This window comes from Sorex fumeus, unplaced genomic scaffold, assembly GCF_029834395.1.
Source record: "Sorex fumeus unplaced genomic scaffold, SorFum_2.1 ptg000072l, whole genome shotgun sequence".
Classification (NCBI taxonomy): domain Eukaryota; kingdom Metazoa; phylum Chordata; class Mammalia; order Eulipotyphla; family Soricidae; genus Sorex; species Sorex fumeus.
Genome location: NW_026606129.1, coordinates 1,131,136 through 1,152,858, shown reverse-complemented (window position 1 = coordinate 1,152,858; position 21,723 = coordinate 1,131,136). Strand labels below are relative to the sequence as shown.

Below are 21,723 nucleotides of genomic sequence, written 5' to 3'. Positions count from 1 at the left end.
TGGCACCCCTGACCCCTCCAGATTCCCTAAAATCCAACTGTCATTTCACCGCTTGAACCATGTTGTCCTTCTCTCCGTGACCCAGTGCTCTATCCCACCCCCCACGATGTACAGGCTAAGGTACAGACCCTGACAATACCTTCTGACCTCTCAGTGACCCACAGCGAACCTTGAGCTCCATTTCCTGACATTTCCTGTGCATTCACAAGCTAAGTCAGACAGAAATCACTCCAGCCTAGAGCACACCGTTCTCCACATCCGAAACCCTCTCGGCCCACTTCCGCCTGCTCGCCGTCTGACCACTCTCCATGACGGAGGAGCTGGTCTGCACGCAGAAGAAAGCACCTTCTTCACCTAGCTGCCTCGTGTCCGTCCCTCCGCTCCCCCAGACAGTCCTCTGCTGCCTGTCAATGGCCACCCCTGGGCTTAGGGCACCGCTGTCGCCCAGCAGGTCTGAGCCAGAAGAAACAGATCCGAGTCTCGCTCCCAGTCTACAGAGCGCGGCTTCGGGATGACTGGCCGGCGGGAAGAGAAGCAAATTCTTCAGGCGTCTCCCTCTCCGTTTGATTCTGGGCCACACCGGGCAGTGCCTGGGGCTACTCCTGGACTGGCTCTTGAGAGCTGCTCGCAACAGTGTCCACAAAACTGCACAGCGGCAAGGACGGAGGCCAGGGCAGCCTGTGCTCAGCACTCTCAGCCCCTTCAGGCTGAAACCATTCGCCCAGTTACCCCAACGCTCTTGGAGTTCACGCCAAAGGCAAAGCGTGTCTTCCTTTCATCCACCCCCCGCACACTGCACGCCCAGTTTTGGGGTGCTCAGGGCTCATTTCTGGCAGGGCTCAGGGGAGCATATGTGCTGCTGGGGACTGAAACCGTGTTGGCCGCATGCAAGGCAAGTCTCGCCTCGATCACTGTCCCATCTCTCCAGCCCTTGCGCTTGCCCTTTCTAGTTGAGAACAGTGCTGTTTCTGTACTTAAAACCACTCAAGATTTCATAAGGAACTTTCATTTCTCTAAGACCCCAAAGCGCCTTTGGATTATGAAAAAAAAAAAAACTTTAAGTGATTTTGTGTTCTTTTTTTCCCTTTTGCAGTGCTGGGGGGGTCAAACTCAGGGTCTTACACATGAAGGGCGTGCTCAACTGCATTGCTACGTCCCTGCTTCATCACCTGGGGATCTTGCTAAAACTGCAGATTTTGACTCAGGAAATATGACACTCTGCATTTCTAGGAGTTTCTAGATGGTACTTGTAAGGATGGTCGAGTCTGAGCGGCAAGGTCTTAAGGTAATCCATCTTTGAAAATTGGCAAAGTAGTAATAAGTGTTAGTCCTGTAATCACAGAAACACATCTATTACCCAGACTTCCCCGAACTGAACAGGTTCCTGCTTTGTATGCACACATGCATAAACACACAGACGTTTAGAGTTTTTAAGCACATGTGAGGAGAAGAAAGCCAAACGATCAGACTGAATCTACAGGGTGAGACCGCCACCTGGAAGGGCGCCCAGGAAACTGTGTCTGTTCAGTCAAGAGCAGCAGTCAGGAAACGTGGCAGGGGCGATAGGCGAGCGCCCCCAGCAGCAACAGAACAAAACTGCGAAGATTCATCAGAACAGAACAAGGCAAAAAACACAAACAAAAGCAACCAGGAGCAGAGGGACAGCGGCATGCAATGGGACCTAAACCAGTGGCCACAAATCCACACTGGCTGGGAAGTCTGACCTTGAGCACAGATTCCCGGGGCAAATTTTTCATACAGAAAAATCAAGAATTTCAAACACTGAGCAGCGACAGCTCTGAACAGGAACGACACGTCGGCCTACTCCTGCAAAGTGGGGTCTGCTGCCGTGCTGTGCTCTCCCATGAGCCAAAGACCAAGTTCTTTGAAATTCTAGAAAAGGGCAGAATGTGTCAGATGATAAACACCACACACTTCCATTTCAAAGAGCCACCTAATACGTGCCAGCCACTTCCACACGTCCAGAACGAGGGTCTCCGAGGAAACAAGCGTCCTACACCTAGTCGCTCAAGTACTGAGACTCGTGTTGTACCACGCAGGGAAATACTCGATCGCCTAAAAATCCAAACATTGAAGTGCGTAGGGGCGGAGTGACAGGACGGCAGTCAAGGCTCTTGCGTGCACGCAGCCGACTCAGGTTCGATCCCCAGCATCCTCATTTGTTCCCTGAGCCCACCAGGAGTGATTCCTGAGTGCAGAGCCAGGAGTAAACCCTGAGCATCACCAGGTGTGACCCCCGCCAAAGAAAAAAAAAATTAATGTGCCACTTGTTACTTCTGGGCAAGTCACTTTGTCTATACCATGTTCTCATCCAAGAGTAAACACACTTGGGAGTGTGTTTGTGTATCTACAGACATCACAGAATACCTCATTCCCAATTGCTTTAATCTTTTCCAAAGCATCAAGAAACCATTTTTCTGCTGTTTTCCATCTAAAATAGAAGGAAAAAGGCTCCAGGTTATTCAAAATCAGCATGTATAAACATTTCTTTCACAAAAATTCTAAATATCTCTTTATAATATTAAAAAACAGGGCAAGTTTTAGTAGTTTATTAAAATTCAAACGTACATAAGACAGATTATTCATTTATGGCATTGACACCAAAAGAGAAATTCAATTCTGATTTTCTTTCATAATCACGCTCTATTACTTTGGTGAACACTGATTTAGCAAATACTGGCCTTTGCCCATTAGAGAAAATGCAGGTTTGGGGGCCTACAAACCTCTGAGCACAGTATTTTCATCAACTGATTAACGGGTAACACCTGCTGTCTGTACGCTTTTGTTTTAGAACATCTTAGTCCAGTGGTTTTCAATGGACTGACCTCACTGATTTTTGCCAGAACACTGAAGACCCATTGGTCTGTGGGAGTGATGATTAACTATGATCTGGCAGACCAACTTACAGACAAGGGCCAGTCCACAAATGTAAGAAGGCTGGAAGAGACAGTCCTGTTCAATAAATATCACTGACTGGTCAGCAAAGGACTCAAGGCCATTCACCGTCCAGCTCAGTCTGAACAGCCCATCTTACACACACGTCTTCTCCAGGGTCATCGTGTGCTTAGGAGCACAGAGCAGAAAACAAACACGGGGCTCATTTTCAAGAGTAAAGTTACAACAAGTAGCCTACAAAAGTGAAAACTATGGCATAGGACAGCAAAACAAAACCAAACACAGCAGCTTGCGTGTGAGAGCTGAACCCTGTGCCTGCCCTCAGTATGAGAACCCATGTGTGAGTCGGGGACATCCTCACTGACTTGCAGACACACCGTCGGTGCTGCACTGAATTGTTACAAGCCGATCTCTTCACCCATACTAGATAGTCCAATTCTGGGTTTGTTTTGGGGGGACCACACCCAACTATGCTCAGGGCTTCTTCCTGGCTGTGTGTGGAATCACACAGTACCGGAGATGGAACCTGGTCGCGTGCCTGCAAGGCAACCTCCTTACTCACGGTACTATTTCTTCAGCCTGAGAATCCTGATTTTTTACAATGTATTCATATCAGTATACATACAGATCGAGTAAGTGTATTTACTATTTTTTATATAATTTAGCATAAAGAAGTAAGATATTCAGAGACAATGAATCATTTCTCCTGTAAAGATCCAAGATAGTGATGCCTCTGCTGGCTCAGAGACTCAGGAGACTTGACCATCCTAAAGAGTTTGGTTTTCAGATTAACTTGTAACTCTACACTTTCACTGAAAAATGCAGGGGGGGGAGGGGGCCTGAAGGACAGCAGGTGCCTCAGAGTGTCCATCTGCAAGCACATGGCCATGAGCTGAAGATCTGGAGCCTCACAGGCACTGACTCCTATACCAACACTATCATAACCATACCGAGCCTACAATGAAAATGAAATATTTGGAGCCAGAGACATAGTACTGCAGGTAGGGTGTTTCCCTTGCATGCAGTCGACCGAGGTTCAACCCCTGGTATCCTGTATGGTTCCCTGAGCCCCACCAGGAGCGATTCCTGAACTGAGGACCACCAGGTGTGGCCTAAAACAAAACAAAACAAATTTAAATATAAAAAAAGGGAAGCAGCACTTAGATATAGAAGGAACCAGTGTGACAATAGTAGAAATAATCATTCTGGAGAACGGAGTGTTAAAAGTAGGTAAAGGGATATACATGATAATCTTTCAGAATCTGAATGCAAACCGTAATAACGAAAAAGGTGGAGGGTGGGAAGAGGGCGAGACGGAGGGAGGGAAGGAAAGAGGGAGGGAGGAAACATGCCTGTCAGAGCCATGCGAGGGGCAAACTGGGACACTACTGGTGGGAAATGCACACTGGTAAGGCAATGGGTGCTGGGACATTCTATGACTGAAGCCCAAAGGAGCAGAAAGGGGCCTCTGACAGAAGCACTCTAAGCAAGCTCTCTTCCACACCCTAAGAACCCAGAAATCAAGAACCCACAGTAAGAAAATCTCCCCGCACAGAACAGGAAGAGAGAAGACTTACAAGAACCAAAGTAGAAAGTCTGGAGTTAGTACCTGTGCAAGAATTCTCCAGACTGAAACCCGATCATGAACAATCTTATAACTGTGTATCTCACTGTGATTCAATTAAAAAAAAAAAAAAGCAGGGGTGGGGGGGGTGGGGGCGGGGAAGCCCAGGGAGATGCTCCGCTGGGGATTCAGCTAGTGCGAGAGGGGCCGAAAACTTGCCTTGAAGACGTAAGGGCCTGGGGTTCGATGCCTAATCAACGAGGCATGGCTGAGGCAATCACGGGGCACAGCAGTGCAACGTTGGCACTGACTGTTCAATCATGAAATTAACAGCTCGTGGAAGCCAAATAAAGAGGAAGCGCTAATGGGCCATGATTTTAAATAAACCCAAAGATAATCCTTTAAAACAAACAAACAAAGGAAAACACGTCTCCACCCTCTGAAGTAGTATGTACAGAAGCAAAAATGAAGACCAAAGAGCGGCTGACAGGATAAAGTCTAGCGAATGAGAAAATAGGCTTGTGGCCATCAGTACTTACTCTCCATTTTGAAATGCAACCACGCCAACCTCATGCATAACGAAAGGATCTTCTGGGGCAATGCTTAAAGCTTGGCCAAAGAATCTCTCAGCCAACTTTGAATTATTGGTCAAACCATATTCTAGTCCGATATAAAGCATTGGCAAATGACACCTAAAAATATTGGAAAATTTCAAATATTCAACACCCAAAACCACAATTCAACAGTAATTAGCTATATTAAATCCTGCCTGCAAAATAATTTAAACACAGTAAAACACAGCATTGGTTTTTCCATACCCTGTCACCTACTCTTAATTAACATCTAAAGAAGTCTTGGAGTAATGTGGTACTCCTAGGGTTGATCTAACCTCCTCACCTTGTCTCATACTTTTCACAGCAAAAACCAACAAAATCCCGCTCGGGGAGAAGTCCAGTGCTCTAGCCTTCCCCTCCCTGAACTAGAGCCGCTGGGTTCGTTTCCCTCGCAGGGCGCCCGCACGATGACGACGATGATGACGGGCCCATTTTCCTTTCACACCCTCCAAGACTATCTCTAGGCACAGAGTAGGCAATAATCCCATTTGGGCTGAATTTTCATCTCTTCGCATTCAGAGCAGGGCTGACATGAAGACAAAGTCAAGAAACGGAACTGGTTTTGAAACGGATGAAGGTCAACAGGACACAGTCCCAGACTCAGCAGAAGAGGTGCTCAGGTCTGCAAGGGGGGAGGAAGAGCGTGGGCGCTGGGTCCCAAGCACACCGGCAGTGTTGGGTGGCTGTGCTCTGCTCACGTCTAAAACCAGGACCCGTGTTTCTGCCCCCTTCTCTCTCCTATCCCACAGGAGCCTTCAGGCTCCTTACAGGCAGGGTGGGGCACTCCCATATTCAAATCTTTTTTTTTTTTCTGTTCCACAAAAGCAATACTAACTCTGTCAAAACAGTACAAAAAAAAAAAACCTGTCTCTGAAAGTCAACCAAAATTCACCAAGATCTGAGGAGTGTTTATCTGGGAAAACGAGCACTTGCTGACATCTGAGCTGCAAAACCACTGGCTAGCAGCCACTGAGGGACAGAGTGAGTGTGGCGCTCCTGAGACACCCCACCGAGAAGGCGCACCCAGGGGAGCCCAGCTCCCAGGCTGCCTCATCACTCCATGAGAAACCAGTGGTGTAATTTTGAAAGCAAGAAATTATGCTACTTTTGCTGGGGTGAACAAAAGGTACGACCTAAAACCTAAAAGGTTTTCTAGGGAGCAAAATGCCCACAGGGAGGTTTGAACAGCCCCCAGTCACCAGGGATGCAGGACGGGTGAGCAGCACCATACGCGCCCCCCTCCCCCGCTCCCACAAGGAAGATGTGAGAAGACCAATACCTCATCTCCAGCTAAATGCAACCCTGAGCGCAAAAAGAAACATGGTTGAGGTGCAGTCTGGGACACTGAGGCATGCCCAGTTCAGGACAGAGCCCTTCAGGCCACAACCAGGAACAACTGGCTCACTAAGCAAAGGCTTCAACAGTCTCACCTGACAATGGACACCAACTCTGAGAGAAACAGGATGAGGAAAAAAATGACCGAACAGCAACAAGGAGCAAAAACAACAAACTGATTTCTATGTTTTTCCCCCTTTTTGGGTCACACCCAGCAATGCTCAGGGCTTACTCCTGGCTTTGCACTCAGGAATTACTCCTGGTAGTGCTCAGGGGGCCCTATGGGATGCCGGGGATCAAACCTGGGTCGGCCACGTGCAAGGTAAACGCCCTACCCGGCCCCAACAAACGGATTTCTAGAGATGTAACAAGCTATTCCTTAAATGTCTGGTTTCAATAAAACAAGGAAACGGGCAAAGTAACATGAAAGTGTGGCCACAGATGGAGGCTGTCAGCTGAAACAAGGACCAGAAAGGGGCCCTCTGACAGAAGCACTCTACACGCGCTCTTTCACACACCCTAAGAACCCAGAAATTAAGAACCACAATAAGAAAACAGTATCTCCCCACACAGAACAGGAAGAGAGAAGACTTACAAGAACCAAAGTAGAAAACCGGGAGTTGGTACCTATGTAAGCATTCTCCAGAATGCTCAGCAGTAAATCTGAATTACACAAAAACGAATCAGAGATCATCCAGTCTGAGGAACAGAAAAAGTGAAAAGTGAGACCCAGCATTCAGAAGCACACGCACTCGAGCATGGTAAGAGCCTCCGAAAACGGAGCCAATGAAAAAGGGACAGAAAGAACATGTGAAAGCAGGGGCTGGAGATATACAGCGGGGTACGGCACTTGCTTTGCATGTGATGACCTGGGTTCAGTTTCCAGCACAGCGTGCTGTCACCTGAGCAGCAGTACAAATGACTCCCGGGTGCAAAGCCAGGAGATGTGGAGCCTCCTGAAGAGGGCAAGCCCCGCACGGCAGAGGATGCAGTCTGAGCCAGAGCCGGGAGGCACCTGTGTCCCACCCACAGCCAGGCACCACTTCTGAGTGCCACACACAGTACACAGGTAACCGCAGACCAACGCCGTCCCAAGCTGATTCGTCTTAGCAGCTGTTCTCAAGCCTTAGGAGGGGGCTGTGGGAGCCCGCCCAGTCAGAAGCGCCTGTGGCAGAGGAGAAACATCCCCGGGACAAATGCAACTGTGGGGTCTGCACAGCTCTGGGCAGTGTCAGAAAGGAAGTTCCCATGAGAATACTGCTGGTGTGCAGAGAATGACGACTGACTACTGGGGTTAGAAGGCATGCTAGTTCGTATTAATCCAAACTATACTGTTGTGAGAGAACCCATTTTTTGGGAAACTTTGAAAAAATACTGTAGAAAAAAACCAAATTGGTTCATTACAGAAAACACAAGAGGTCAGTAAGGAAGACTAAAACAAAAACTAGAGACACAAAACTAACAGCAAACTGACAGACACATCTCACCTCATCAACAGTAACTGCTAATAACGGAAAGAGACTTGGGAAAGACAAAGGCTCATTCGATCAATGCTCTGTAGTGTACGAGACACTCGTGCCTAACAGGGAAGCAAATCGCTTGTTGCACAGAGAGAACTGGAGGGAGACCTAGAAATTCCCAAACAAGCCTCATACTGGGTAGAACTACCAGGCAGAAGGATGTTCTCTGACCACAATGAATGTGAGCTGAAACAGGAGGTTCAGGACACTCATCGGTAAATCGTGTAAATTAACCAACACACTCTTAAGTAACCGGCGGCCCAAAGTTAAGACTCAAAAAGGAAATCTCAGAACATTTAGGCAATTTCAAACATCTACTCAATCTACAAGGCTAATTAGGAGGACTACAAATCTGTCGTGATGAGATGTAAAACTGGGGCTGGAGCAATAGCACAGCAGGTAGGGCATTTGCCATGCACACGGCCAACCCGGGTTCGATTCCCACCATCCCATATGGTCGCCCAAGCACTGCCAGGAATAATTCCTGAGTGCGTAAGCCAGGAGTAACCCCTGTGCACGGCCAGGTGTGACCCAAAAGGGAAAAAAAAGAGAGAGACGTGAAACTGAGAGAAAATCATGCTTATTTTGGTAAGCTGATTTGAGAATACAACAAGAGACAGTTTGTTAGTTTGGGAAACATGAGGTAGGGATCATTTCATTAAATTTTCTATCGATTTATCAGGTCACTAGATCACGACTGTATGCAGACAGTGGGTCACGCTTCTGCAAAACACTGGAAGAGGTCTCACATCTAGGTGGACAGAACAGAGAAACATAGTAGGGTGAGGGTCATTCTGAATAATTTTCTCCTGAACAACTATCTCTAAGAATGTACTAGCATTATAGACTGCATGCATCCTCTCAAGAGATTATATATATACTAAGCCCCAAACTCCAGTGACTGTATTTGAAGAGAAAATCTGTGAGGAACTTGTAAAGGCTGAGTGTTTAACTAAAGACAAAAAGACAGGTTCCGGTGTGATTAGACTGGTGGCCCCGTGGGACGAAGAAACACGGGAACCAGAGCAATGGGCTGGACCACCAGCTTCACACCGCAAGATCCAGGGTCAACCCACAGCACCTGATGGTTCCCCAAGTACTACCAGGCATGACCAAGCCCAGAGTAGTCTTGAATACTACCCAGGTGTGGCCCTCAAATCAAAACCAAAGAAACACCCAACTACTCTTGGCAGCAGGAGAAGAAACAGTGAGAAGTCTGAGCCGAGAAGGGCTCCCGAGCAAACTGACATGTGAACACAGACAGCTTAGCCCCCAAGGCTTTAAGAAAAGAGGGTTTGCTGTTGAAGCCTGTGACTTCAGTGTTTTGCGATGGCGGCTGGGCAAAGGCAATTAGGAATGTCCCTTTCTCTATTTTCATGGACACCTAGTTAGAAGAGCAGTCCGTATCAAGTCAAAGAAGTGATATCGTGAACGGAATAGGCGCTAGAGTCAAAAAGTCTGAAGCCTATCAACCCTAACAAGGTGAGACTGGCATCAATAAACGTATGATCCCACTCCTGAACACAGTGATACGCCAACAGTGTGAGACAGTCCACTTTTACTGAGTGCTTTCTTCTTGCTAAGACTTATTCAAAGTCCAAGACTGGCCCAAACGGAATTATTACACAGTAAACCTAGGAGAAAAAGTTGCTCTTATTCCAATTTTTCACTACCTGCCGTGACTATCAATAAATCTCACTCTAGACTGGCTCTGACTGCAGGTCCCGACTACCTGTGGAACCAACAGCAGCAATATTCTGTCTTAGAGGAGCATCTCTTAGGGCTGGAGCGATAGCACCGCGGTAGGGCGTTTGCCTTGCACGCAGCCAACATGGCCGCCCCGAGTTCGATTCCTCTGCCCCTCTCGGAGAGCCCGGCAAGCTACCGAGAGTATTCGATATGCCAGACACAGTAACAACAAAGTCTCCAATGGAGACGTTACTGGGCCCGCTCGAGCAAATCGACGACCAACGGGAGGACAGTGACTCAGTGACCCAGAGGAGCATCTCTTAGGGTTCGCTTATACCCATTAATGCTGATTAAGACACAAGCCGAGAAGGAGCCCTGCACCTACACCACCACCACTACTATCCCCACGATCACTGCCGCCACCACCACCACTGCCACCACCACCACCACCCCAACACTACCATTATCACTACTAACACCACCACCACTACCACCGCCACCACCACGACCACCACCACTAACTACCACTACCGCCACCACCACTACTAGCAGTGCTGAGCTATCAAGTAGTCTTGACAGGCAGAATGTAATCACTTTTCCCATGAATATTTTCACTCTGGCCTAAGCACATGTAAAAGAATTAACCTAGCTTCTCAGTTAGACTCTTAGTTAACATAATCTGAATTGTCAGTTCCCATTTGTTTGGGCTAAGGTAAACGGCTAGGCAAACTTATACACTGGCTTCTTTCTCAATTTTCATATTAACTTTACAATCATGAATGATAAAAATGAATATATTTTACTTCAACAACTAAACAACAAACAGTAGTAATAGAAAAATCCTTCTGACAGCCAAAGAAACACTCCTGTGGCACTTCGTCACACGGTGTACGTACCCTTTCATGAGCTGTGCTGCTGTGAAGTAAGCGGCCATGGCCTGGTCATGCTCACTCTCCACTGCGAACGAATGTCCATATGCTATCCATGCAGGCCCATAGGTCTTCTCAAGCGTGGTAGCTTTGCTAAAACAAGAAAGTCCATTCAGGAAATACAGCATCTACTGTCAGTATTATTCTATGAACTGAGGGCTTCGAGGACATTAGGACAAAATAATTTGTCACCATATGAAACAAGACTTTTTTGCTCATGAAAGAAAATATAACAGTACAAGCACACGTAAATATTCAGAAAGGCTCACCCCACTATGGGCGCCAGCTAAGCCCACGAGCACACTGTGCAGATGCCACTGCTGAAGCCACGAGCTTCATGTCTCATCCTCGCGAATGAACAGGGTTGAAGCAACGAAGAGCGAGGACCTGTACGACCCAAATGCCCTCATCTAACCATAACAACTTGCACGATCACTCACTACTTGATTTAAAGGTAAGTATTCTGATTTAAAGGGAAGGCTGACATCCTACAGTGGGAGGGCTGCACCACTTATCAGCCATCTTCTATCAGTGGGTACACTGGTGACCTCCACCAGAAATAAGAACATATCACAAACATGGAGAATACAGATGAAAATCTTCAGCACTGTTTCAAATTTCATGGCTGAACAACACAGCTAATCAAAGAAGCTAAAACTCAAAATAGAATTGCTACAACACAAACAGCCTTACTGGCGCGGAAAAAAAAAAAAAAAAGCACAGGCAAGTTTTTCTATAACGTGTAACTCAACTAATGGAAAACATTCTTCCCATTTTATTCCTAATGCAAGATTTTTTTGTGTCAGCTTACAGATTTCCTAACGATCTTGGAATATAAGTACTAATCAGAAAATTAAAGCAGAAAATTAACTGTCGCAAATTACAGCAAGTGGGAGAACTGGATTAGAATTCAAGTATGTCTTCCAAGTTCATAGTCTTTCCCTGAGGTCTACTTTCTCTGTTCACATGGAGAAAAGCAAAGGTACTGTCAAAAAGGGCTGGAGCGATAGCACAGTGGGTAAGGGGTTTGTCTTGCACGCGGCCGACATGGCCGACCCGGGTTCGATTCCTCCACCCCTCTCGGAGAGCCAGGCAAGCTACCAAGAGTATCTCACTCTCACAGCAAAGCCTGGCAAGCTCCCCATGATGTATTCAACACGCCAAAAACTGTAACAAGTCTCACAATTTGTTGTGAGACATTACTGGTGCCCGCTCGAGCAAAACGATGAACAATGGGAGGACAGTGCTACAGTGCTTCTGTCAAAAAGCGAAAGCACTTAATAACCCATCTTCAAACTCGAGACACATTTTAATAGGTGAGTAACTGATTCCGGGTAAGTAGCTCGGAGTTTCAAGGAGGTTTAATTTAAATAATTCTATTTAAGCAAAATAGAATTCTGCTTTTAGCAATCACATAGCTTCATGTATCATGCAATCTCACAGTTATTAACAAGTCTAAATGTAAAAGGCTTGTAGTATACAGGTAACTAAAAAATAGACATTCAAACGGTCACATTATTCTCCATTATTTTATACCTACTCGCAGATGTCAGAATGCAAACATGTTTGGAACTCCTTGAGAACGAAGCCCACAGCACTCTTCCCATGCCCCCTCACGACGTCTCATACAGAGCAGGGAACATAATCACTGCAACTGAACGTCTGCTGAGGAAACATCTATGCTGTCACTAGCCTTTCAAGTCCTTACTGGTTACTGCATCAGAGCAGATCAATAAGAACTCTTCCAACAGGCTCGTCACAGAGGGAGAAAGACAATGAATCATACCTGAGGTATCTTCTAGCATGTTCATTTTTATGACCAACCATGAGATAGTAGCAACCCACGGCAAACCACGAGACCTAGAAAGTTCAAAATTCACCATAACCAATGATGACCTGTTTGAAATCAAACACTGCTAGCAAACCAAGCCAGAGGGTGGACTAGACAGACGTCCGGTCACATGCCCCAGCTCAGAGGAAGCGAGACTGGCTGCAGGACCCCTTCCAGGGCCCCCAACCGCACCTGCAGCACCAACACTCAGCCACAGAGCTGGGCCCCCGCCCTCCAACACTGCCCCATTTTCCCAGCCAACTTGGCTTATGCTCCTGTTGCAACTTGATGAATTCTATTCACAATGGCCCAGGCTACATTATTAAGATGTTACATTGGCACAGCAGTATGGCGTTTGCCTTACAAGCACCACTTATCAGCTAGCTTCTATCAGTGGGCCGACCTGAGTTCGATTCCTCCGCCCCTCTCGGAGAGCCCGGCAAGCTACCGAGAGCCTGGCAAGCTCCCCGTGACATATTCGGTATGCCAAACACAGTAACAAGTCCCATGATGGAGACGTTACTGGGCCCGCTCGAGCAAATCGATGAACAACGGGAGTACCGTGACCGTGACATTATTACATTATTAAGATCTACATTATTAAGACCTTGCCAGAAACTTAAGATCCTGCTTCCTGACGTTTGTCCTTAATGAAACACTTCCTAATTTCTAGTTTTAAATGCATGCCTGTTTGGGAGAATCACCATTTTAATGGCTGCACAATTTAATAAGCTATCTTATTTGGCAGTATGCATTACTTCTGAGAAATGGGAAGGACAGGGTCCTGGTGTGACTGAACTGGTGGCCCCATCCAAAATTTAAAATTAAATATATATTCCCCAATATTTAATTTTCCTCTATGTTAATTACTTTTATATCTAAATACAAGTTGAATTTTCTTGAACTTCAGATAAGAAAAAAAGATTTATGTATTACTCACGGGATTACTAGGATATAAATCCACCAATTTATGGGAAAGGTAGAAAAGTTCTATATTAGGAGAAAAAAAATAAAATTATTCTTTCAAATAAATGTTGAGAGAACTTTCACAATCATACAGTCTATCTTCACAGTAATGATTTCTTTTTCTACACACAAAATCTACTTACCCAACCAAATACTGAAACTCATAGTGTGGCTGTTCCATTCAACCACCCTGTCCCCAACTCTTCAGCCCAGGCAACATTCATCCATGGGTGCAGAGCACCCGTGAGTGGCGGGAGGTGGCTCAGCACTTCACAGAGCACCTTGCCTACCTCACAAGCCCAGTCTTCTGCTCCACAGACCCGTCAGGGACCAATCGCAACCACCCACCACCAACCTCCTTGACCAGGCATTCAAGTCTGAGCCAACAAGACGGATCCCAGGGGCTTGAGCGGTAGCACAGCAGGGAGGGCGCTCGCCCTGCATGCAGCCAGGCTGGTTTGATCTCCAGCAGCCCAAAAGGTCTCCTGGGCACCAACACACAGGAATGGTTCCTGAGTGCAGAGCCAGGAGGAACCACCCCGAGCACTGCCGGGTTAGAACAAAAAACCAAAAAAAAGGGAAAAAAAGGCTGGCTCCCTCCTGTCGGCCACCCACGTCCCAGAACTCCGCCGGCTGCTTCCAGCGTGGAACAGGTGTGGGAGCAGCAGCACGACTACAGACTCACGACGAGCAGAAGGGTCCGAGCGGGAGCCTGTGGCTGTCCAGTCCTTGGACAAAGGTCACTATTCCGTTAGGAAGAGGCAAGGCCTTAGGCTGCCCAAACAGAACTTACTGTTTCCACGTGAAAACAGAAACATGGGCCAAAAACTACCCTCCTTCAATTTCTAAATAGTCGCCGGCTTGCCGTATCGTTTTCTTTTTGTGGGTGTCTGGGCCAAAGCAGTGCTCAGAGTGTCCTCCTGGCTCTGCGCTCGGGGATGACTCTTGGCTGTGCTGGGGGGACCATATGCAGGTGCTCGGGATTTGACCCAGGTCTGCACATGCAAGGCAACTAGGTGACTTAATCCTTGTACTATGTATCTCCCAAATCAATTTTCTTTCTTTTTTAAAAAAATATTTTATTTATTTATTTATTTTGGGTCCCACCCGGCAATGCACAGGGGACCATATGGGATGCTGGGAATTGAACCTGGGTCAGCCGTGTGCAAGGCAAACGCCCTACCCGCTGTGCTACCTCCAGCTAGCTCCCCAAATCAATTTTCTTAAAGGTCTTCCTTTAAAAAACCCCTGTCATCCGATACCCTTAAAACAAACAAATACACCCTGAACCACAAATTCTGAGAGAAGCGAGAAGCAGGGATAAAGAAATAGAGTACTCTAGTGGGCAACAGCGTGAGAATACGCTGGGGGTGACAGAGGAGACCACGGATCAGTTCCAAAGGCATTCCTTCTCCCAACTGCCACTTTTATTAGACAACTCCACTATGTTTTGTCCCGCAATTATTTCAATTAATAAAGAGGCTTACCATTTGCTTTATTCAGTTCCACGAGTGTCCCTATATGCACCGGTAAACAATTTGCATGGAAAGGATCTTTTTCCATTACTCTGCAAGTTAAAACAACACATTTCGAACATTACCACTCCCAAGACAATTATGGCAGCATTCATTACACGTAGATACGTTTATTACAGTATTACAGGTAAGATTACGGGTTATACATTTTCTAGCTTTGTTTGGCTAGTGTGGTCCTCACCTGGGGACCACAGTGTTGGGGACTGAACCCCAGGTTCCAGCATGCAAAGCCGCACCCAATCTGCTTAGCACTTTGCTAAATTCATGGCCATCAGTTTCGGAAAGCTAAGGCAAGGACTAGGGTATACGTGAGGGGAAATCCAGTTTATCTGGAAAGACGAAACATCGAAGGGTTTGGAAGACACCTTCAAGGGCCAGAGGGCACACTTTGCAAACAGAAGCCCTGGGTTTGATCCCCGGCACTGCATGTCCCTCTGACCACTATCCAGGAGTGGCCCCAAACCTCCACCAATCAGCAGACATGCGTCATGGATGAGGAGATAGCTCAGACGGTCAAACGTGCGGAGAGCATGCAAAGCCCTGAGTTCATTCCTTGGTGAGTCCTGGTCCCCAGCACAACTCGGCTAAATGCCGTGTGACCCAGGCAGCCCCAGAGCACCACTCGCCCGAATACCACCAGCAGCACCGCACCAAGTTCTGCTGGGAGTAGTCTCGGGCCCTCAGTACTACCGAAGAACAGAGATGTTTCTGGTGCTGGGGGTCAAACTCCGGGGTCAGGGCCTCAGACGTGCAAGGCACGCAAATCTTCTGCTGCGCTCTATCCCCAGCCTCCATAAAGACCAACGAACAGGCCCAGAGCAGAAGGACGGCAAGCAGGGCACTTGCACACAGCAAACCCGGGCTGGATCCCCAACATCACGTAGGGCCCCCCAAGCACAGCCAGGAGTTATCCCTGAGCAGAGCCAGGAGTAAGCCCTGAGAACATCTAGGAGTGACCCCAGAAACAGAACAACCAACCAAAAAAGACTCCAAGACCAATGAATAAAGGTCAAGTACATTTGTCAACAGAACTTGCAATATAATACTCCGTTTAGAAGACTAAAACAATGTGAAATGCAGGATGACAAGTACTTGCCAATCAAAACTTTTGTGTACGTAAGGATTTTAGAAACCCAAAGATCCATACAAATCAGTATGTGCAATTATCTGAGAGATACATTTGTGGTGCGAGAGAGCGTGCAGGCGGGAAAGCGCTTGCCTGCATGCAGCCACATGGTTCGAGTCCCTAGCGTCAGGTTCCCTGTCAGGAGGCACATCTGAGCAGGAAGTCAGGTGTGGCCTGCCACACAAACACTCCCACGAATAAAAATATTTTAGGGGGCCAGAGAAATAGAACAGAGGGGAGAGCTGAGCTGTGTTTGATCCCCGGCACCCCGAGAGTTCCCTGTGCCTGCTGGAGTGAACCCCGACTGCAGAGCCAAAAGCCCTGAGCACAACCAGGTGTGTCCCCCGCCGCCCAACCCCTCAAATTTGAAAAACAAATCAATCCAAACTCCGTGCAGCGTAAAATGGGTATTGTACTGGGAGCTGGCTTAGCAGGGGGTGAGTCGAACTGAGCCAAGCAAGTGTCTACAGGATTAAATTCGTCCCTGCAGGAGACGGGACTTCATGCAACACCACCCGAGAATGGGACCTGATTTCAAACTTCAGATTAACGAAGTTTGGATGAGGGGCGGGAAAGAGACTCACGGGGCCGGAGCCCAGGTTGCCAGCCTTAGCAAGCATGGTCTTCCGAGCACAGGGGGAAGAGACCCCCAGCACTGAGCCGACCAGGTACGGCTCCCAAAATAAAATAAAATAAACAGTAAAGGCTGAATGAAGAACATGTGCACTCTGAATTTAATGGAATAAACCCACAGCATGCAGCAACCTTTGCCTACAATCTGCTCTCCTAAAGCGACCCCAGTTTGGCACTCTGTCAACAGCAAAGGCAACTGTAACCACTATTTCCTTGGCAGCGCAGAAAGCCCGTCCCAACACACTTTCTTGCATTCTTACATGAAAACGACCACGGATACTTACACAGAAGTAAGCTTGTAGCACATTTTAAAGTCACAGTTATAATAATGTCTTTCTGCTAAAGATACTACCACATCCAGGTTCTCCTGCAAGCCATCCACGGAGTCAGGGATGAGCGTTTCACTAGGCTTATTATACTGAAACACAGAGAATTCAGATATAATAAACTCCACGTGCGTACCAGACGCGAAAGCAGACTCAGAAGCCAAGAGAGAATGCAGGGGTCAAGAGCACAGGCCTCGCAGAGTCAAGGACCCAGTTCCACCCCATTCCTGAACATCACTGAGTGTGATTCTAGCAACAAAACATTCAGCCCAGCTGGTGAAGTACCACAGGGAATGACCCCCAGACGCCTTCAGCACTGCCATGGGAAACCCTGCCATAAAGAAATGAAAGAAAACAGGAAAAGGCATACTCGACTTGGCCTCAGTGCTCAAAGGACTTACATCAGACATGTTTTCATCACCATGCCTCTCAAAAAGTTTAATCTCATCATAATGTTATGACGGAATTTCAAGGCAAGAACTCTACCACATAGCAGAAGCTTAGGAAGCATAAAAATGTTTGCACACGGGCTGGAGCAATAGCACAGCAGGTAGGGCGTTTGCCTTGCACGCTGCCTACCTAGGTTCGATTCTCAGCATCCCATATGGTCCCCCGAGCACCGCCAGGAGTAATTCCTGAGTGCATGAACCAGGAGTAACTCCTGTGCATCACCAGGTGTGACCCAAAAAGCAAAAAAAAAATAAAAAATAAAAAATTTTTAAAAAGTTTGCACAGCTGAGCTGATGTAAGTGGCAGATACCGGTGAGCACCACAGGGACACCAGGAAACACTCAATCCAGACTGCACAGTGCCACTACAAATAAGGAGACCTCAAGGAGCACTCAACATAGACTGTGCACAGCACCCCACAGAATAGGGAGGAATCCAGGGAGCACTCAATACAGACTGTGCACAGTACCACCACTGAGTGAGCACATGGACAAGTTCAGCTAAGTGTGCACCCCTTCCTTGTAAACACCAAAGTATGGGGCCCTTCACAACAGCAACAAAACACGGAAGAGGAAGTAATAAAAACTTGACCCCAACAGGCCAAATCTAGCGACACGCTTGTACAAAGCACTCACATATAAAACACTTTTGTGTCTTTAACTTACCTTTTTTAATTTGTTCTCAAAAAGAAAGCGCAGCAATTCTTGTTCTTCAGTACAGAGCTTGCTAAGAGGTAGTGACTCAAGAAGTTCTTTCTCTTAAAAACATTGGGGGGAAAAAGAATGTCCTCAAAATAGTAAAGGGTGTGGAGGAGCCAGAAATAAAACGTGTTTTTCTAGAGTTCCTGGTCTAAGGAAATCCGATTCGAAAAAGAAAACAAGAGCAAAACCCACTGGCGGACACCTGCTGCAGACCTGATGGGAAGCCCTTCCACACATCCCCAGCAGAGACTGGGCCCGAGGTCTGCTGGTGCGAGCTCCAGGGCACCCGGCCTCTCAGCACCACAGGCCAGAAGCAACCTCCCCCCCCTAATCTCCCTGAGGGCAGAAATACCCCAGCTGAGAGCCACCCACTCTAAGGAAGAGGCTAGAATAATGCTTGAATTCTGTTAGGAGCAGGACACCCTGGCCACCATACTAGTATGTGCTTTTCTGCCCTGGCACCACAGGGTCATCCGGAACAGGAAAAATCATAATGATCGGGCCCCAACACCAGAAATTCTGATTCAGCTGGCCCCAAGTTGACACCTGCACCCTAATGCTTTAAGTGTCCCAAGGCTTTAAAGAACAGCCAGGCTGAGAATCCTGTCGGAACTGTTGACCTCACTTCCCTTCTCAACACGCCCCAAAGATTCCGACTGCGGGGTAACTGCTCAATATTGCGTCTCGGCAATGCTCTTCATGTATGAAATATTTAGAAACTCAAGAATTTAAGGGGCCTCTACATAGCCTGCTCTTGACTACAGATTTCAGAGGGAAAAAAACAATCCAACCAATAATGAAAACACACGAGCTTCCAAACCTTCTTGGGCTGTCAGCATGTGGTGTGATGTTAAAAGGTCGAAGGCTTCAAAACAGTACACGTCGAGCTTCAAGGCTTCCTTGTAGCTGTAGGTAGCTAAGGTTCGGTTATCTAGAGCATCGTAGATTTTCCCGCGTAAAAGGCAAATAGAACTCTTGATCTGTTGGGACAATGGGAGGAGTCGGGAACTTCACTTTCTAAGTCAAAATGTAATTTTCAAACTCCATATCTGTTCAAAAATGTATACATTTATATCCAAAGGCTGAGACTCTCTCCTCGTATCTGAAAGGCAGCCTTCATTCAAACTGTTAAGACACTGTATAAAAACTAGAAGCAGCACCAGAGCAGCGAGACCTCGGGTTTTCCTTCCCTGGTCTCCTCCCTTCGATCCGGACTTTTCTGCGGTTGGTGGTGTTTCGGAGGACACCTGGCTCTGGGCTCAGAGATCACTCCTGCTGTGCCCTGGGGGACCGTACCGGATGCTGGGAATCACACCTTACCCCCCGGATCATCTCTCCAGCCCTCCTCTTTCTTTCATTAGGCAACACGACTACAGCTTCAGGGCGTGGCTTCCTGGAACTTGACAGACATGGGCTCCATTCCCAGAACGGCACCACAACTGGTACAGGCGATCAGCCTCCTGTCCCTTCAGTTGCCTGTCCTCAGCTACCCCGAAGAGCTCTGTGACAGTGACAGGACACTCCGCATGCCACCACACACAGCAGTCATCTCACGCCATTAAGAGGCTGATACTGGAATCTAGCTGCTGCAGAATCTGAACCTCACAGAACTGTGAAGTACGCACTGATTCTATCTTTAATCTGGGGGGAGGGGGCCACACCTGTCCAAGTGTTCAGGAAACCATGCGGTGCCCAGAGCTGAAGACACCAGGCGAGCACCTTAACCCCTATACTATCTCTCCAGCTGCTGCCCCGCCCCCCATAACTGATTTGGGGGGAGAGGGTTGCGTCTGGGCTACGAGCAGTTCTCGGGGGCTACTCATTGGCTCGGCACTCAGGAATGACCCCCTGGCATTGCTCAGGGGACGGTATAAGGTGCCCAGGACAAAACCAAGGCAAGAGCCTTTAATCCCAGCACTGTCTCTCCAGCCCGTGTAACTACAGATTTTGTGCTAGCGTCTTCTTTTGGGGCCATGCCCAGCTGTGTTCGGAAGTCACTCCTGGTTCTGCATTCAGGGATCACTCCTGGCAAGGCTCAGGAGACCAATGAACCAGTGCTGGCCACAAGCAAGGTAAACACCCGCCCCACTCTACTATCTCTCCAGCCGTTAGAACCAATTTTTTTTAATTTTGTTTTGCTTTTTGGGTCACACCTGGCGATGCTCAGGGGTTACTCCTGGCTCTGCACTCAGGAATCACTCCTGGGATGCTGGGAATCAAACCCAGGTCAGCCATGTGCAAGGCAAACGCTCTACCCGCTGTACTATCACTCCAATCCCCCTTAGAACCAATTTTAAAGGTGACCCAGAGATGGGTCAAACTGGCTAAAATTGATTAAGAAATGAAGGAGATTAATCATAAAGTTAAAAAAAATTGCTGGTGGATAGGCCAGGGAGGCAGCTCAGTGGGAAAAAGCATATCCTTCACATGCAGAGTCCCAGGCCTGATCCCTAGCACTGCACGGTCTACTTAGCACAGACCCATTAGCACTATGCCAGAAGAACCTCCCAAAAGGCCAAACACACACACACACACACACACACACAATGAGGGAATCTTAGATCTATGATTTTTTCTTGGGGGGGAGGGGGAAGGGGAGGCCGGCACCCAGAGATGCTTGGGAATAACTCCTGGTTCAGTAATCCGAGAGTCATGCAGTGTCAGGACTAACCCTGGGCACTCTGCACGCAAACCATGCACGCTGACGCACCAAGCTCTCTCCTGCCCTAAATTCACGATTTTTATGGCAGCATCCTATGTGCTGTGAAAAAATAATCCCATGCAAAAGAAACAATGTGGTACAAAATAGCCGAGTGTCTCACAAAGAGCACCGCCCAAAAGAGAGAAAAAGAAATCCCAAGACCGTGCAGGATCCCTCCTCTTGAGGGCAAAAGAAAGTGAACGGCTTCACAGATGCAAGAACTATGAAAAACGGGTGGGTGACAACTGAAGGGAAACTGTTTACGAAAAACGCTCTTGGGACTTGAGAGACAGCAGAGGGGTAAGACGTGTGCTTGCCACCGGGCAGCCCAGTTCGATCCCTGACACCGCATACGGTCCCTGCGCGCCACGAAGCACGACTCCTAAGCACAGAAGCACGGTCAGGAGCAAGCCTTCGCACCCCTGGGTCTGGCCGAACCGATCCCTCGCCTTCCCCAGGAAAAGAGGAAAAGAAAATGCTCTGATACTGTGGTGAATCGGACAACTGTGAACATCACAGAAGAAGTTCAACTGCACATTTTAAATGAGCGAATTACAGAGCCAGTAAACTATATCCAAGAAATTACTTTAAAACAAACAGAAAGGGTTAGGGCTAGGGAGAGAGGACAAAAGGCTGAATCACTGGCTTTGCATGTGGGAGTCCCTGGCTCAGTCCTTAACATCACGAGGTAGCATCCTGTGTTTGGAACAGCCCCAGCACTACGGGGTATGCTCCAAAACATCTCCCCCGCCCCCAAAAGCAAAAACAAAAATTTAACTAGCCCAGATTAGCTGTCATTTCTTAATTACAGAGTCTCTGCCAAAAGGAATTTGCAATGTTATACAAATAAAGAACACAAACTAAAATATACAAAATGAAAAAATATA

The 21,723-nt window shown here is 47.6% G+C and overlaps 2 protein-coding genes across 3 annotated transcripts in view; both read right to left on the bottom strand.

Annotated features, from left to right (window-relative positions):
* Positions 1-21,723, bottom strand: part of UPF3A (UPF3A regulator of nonsense mediated mRNA decay) — a 116,783-nt gene that overhangs the window by 35,649 nt on the left and 59,411 nt on the right.
* The window catches only part of CDC16 (cell division cycle 16), a 36,313-nt gene that overhangs the window by 10,989 nt on the left and 3,601 nt on the right, over positions 1-21,723 (bottom strand). For both annotated transcript variants that reach the window (XM_056129805.1, XM_056129806.1), the window contains exons 6-14: positions 18,956-19,115; positions 18,100-18,191; positions 16,943-17,076; positions 14,852-14,931; positions 13,339-13,388; positions 12,354-12,427; positions 10,535-10,660; positions 5,020-5,172; positions 2,389-2,452 (exon numbers count right to left, since the gene is read on the bottom strand). In XM_056129805.1, coding sequence (XP_055985780.1) covers positions 2,389-2,452; positions 5,020-5,172; positions 10,535-10,660; positions 12,354-12,427; positions 13,339-13,388; positions 14,852-14,931; positions 16,943-17,076; positions 18,100-18,191; positions 18,956-19,115 — 933 coding nt within the window. The remainder of the gene's footprint in view (positions 1-2,388; positions 2,453-5,019; positions 5,173-10,534; positions 10,661-12,353; positions 12,428-13,338; positions 13,389-14,851; positions 14,932-16,942; positions 17,077-18,099; positions 18,192-18,955; positions 19,116-21,723) is intronic.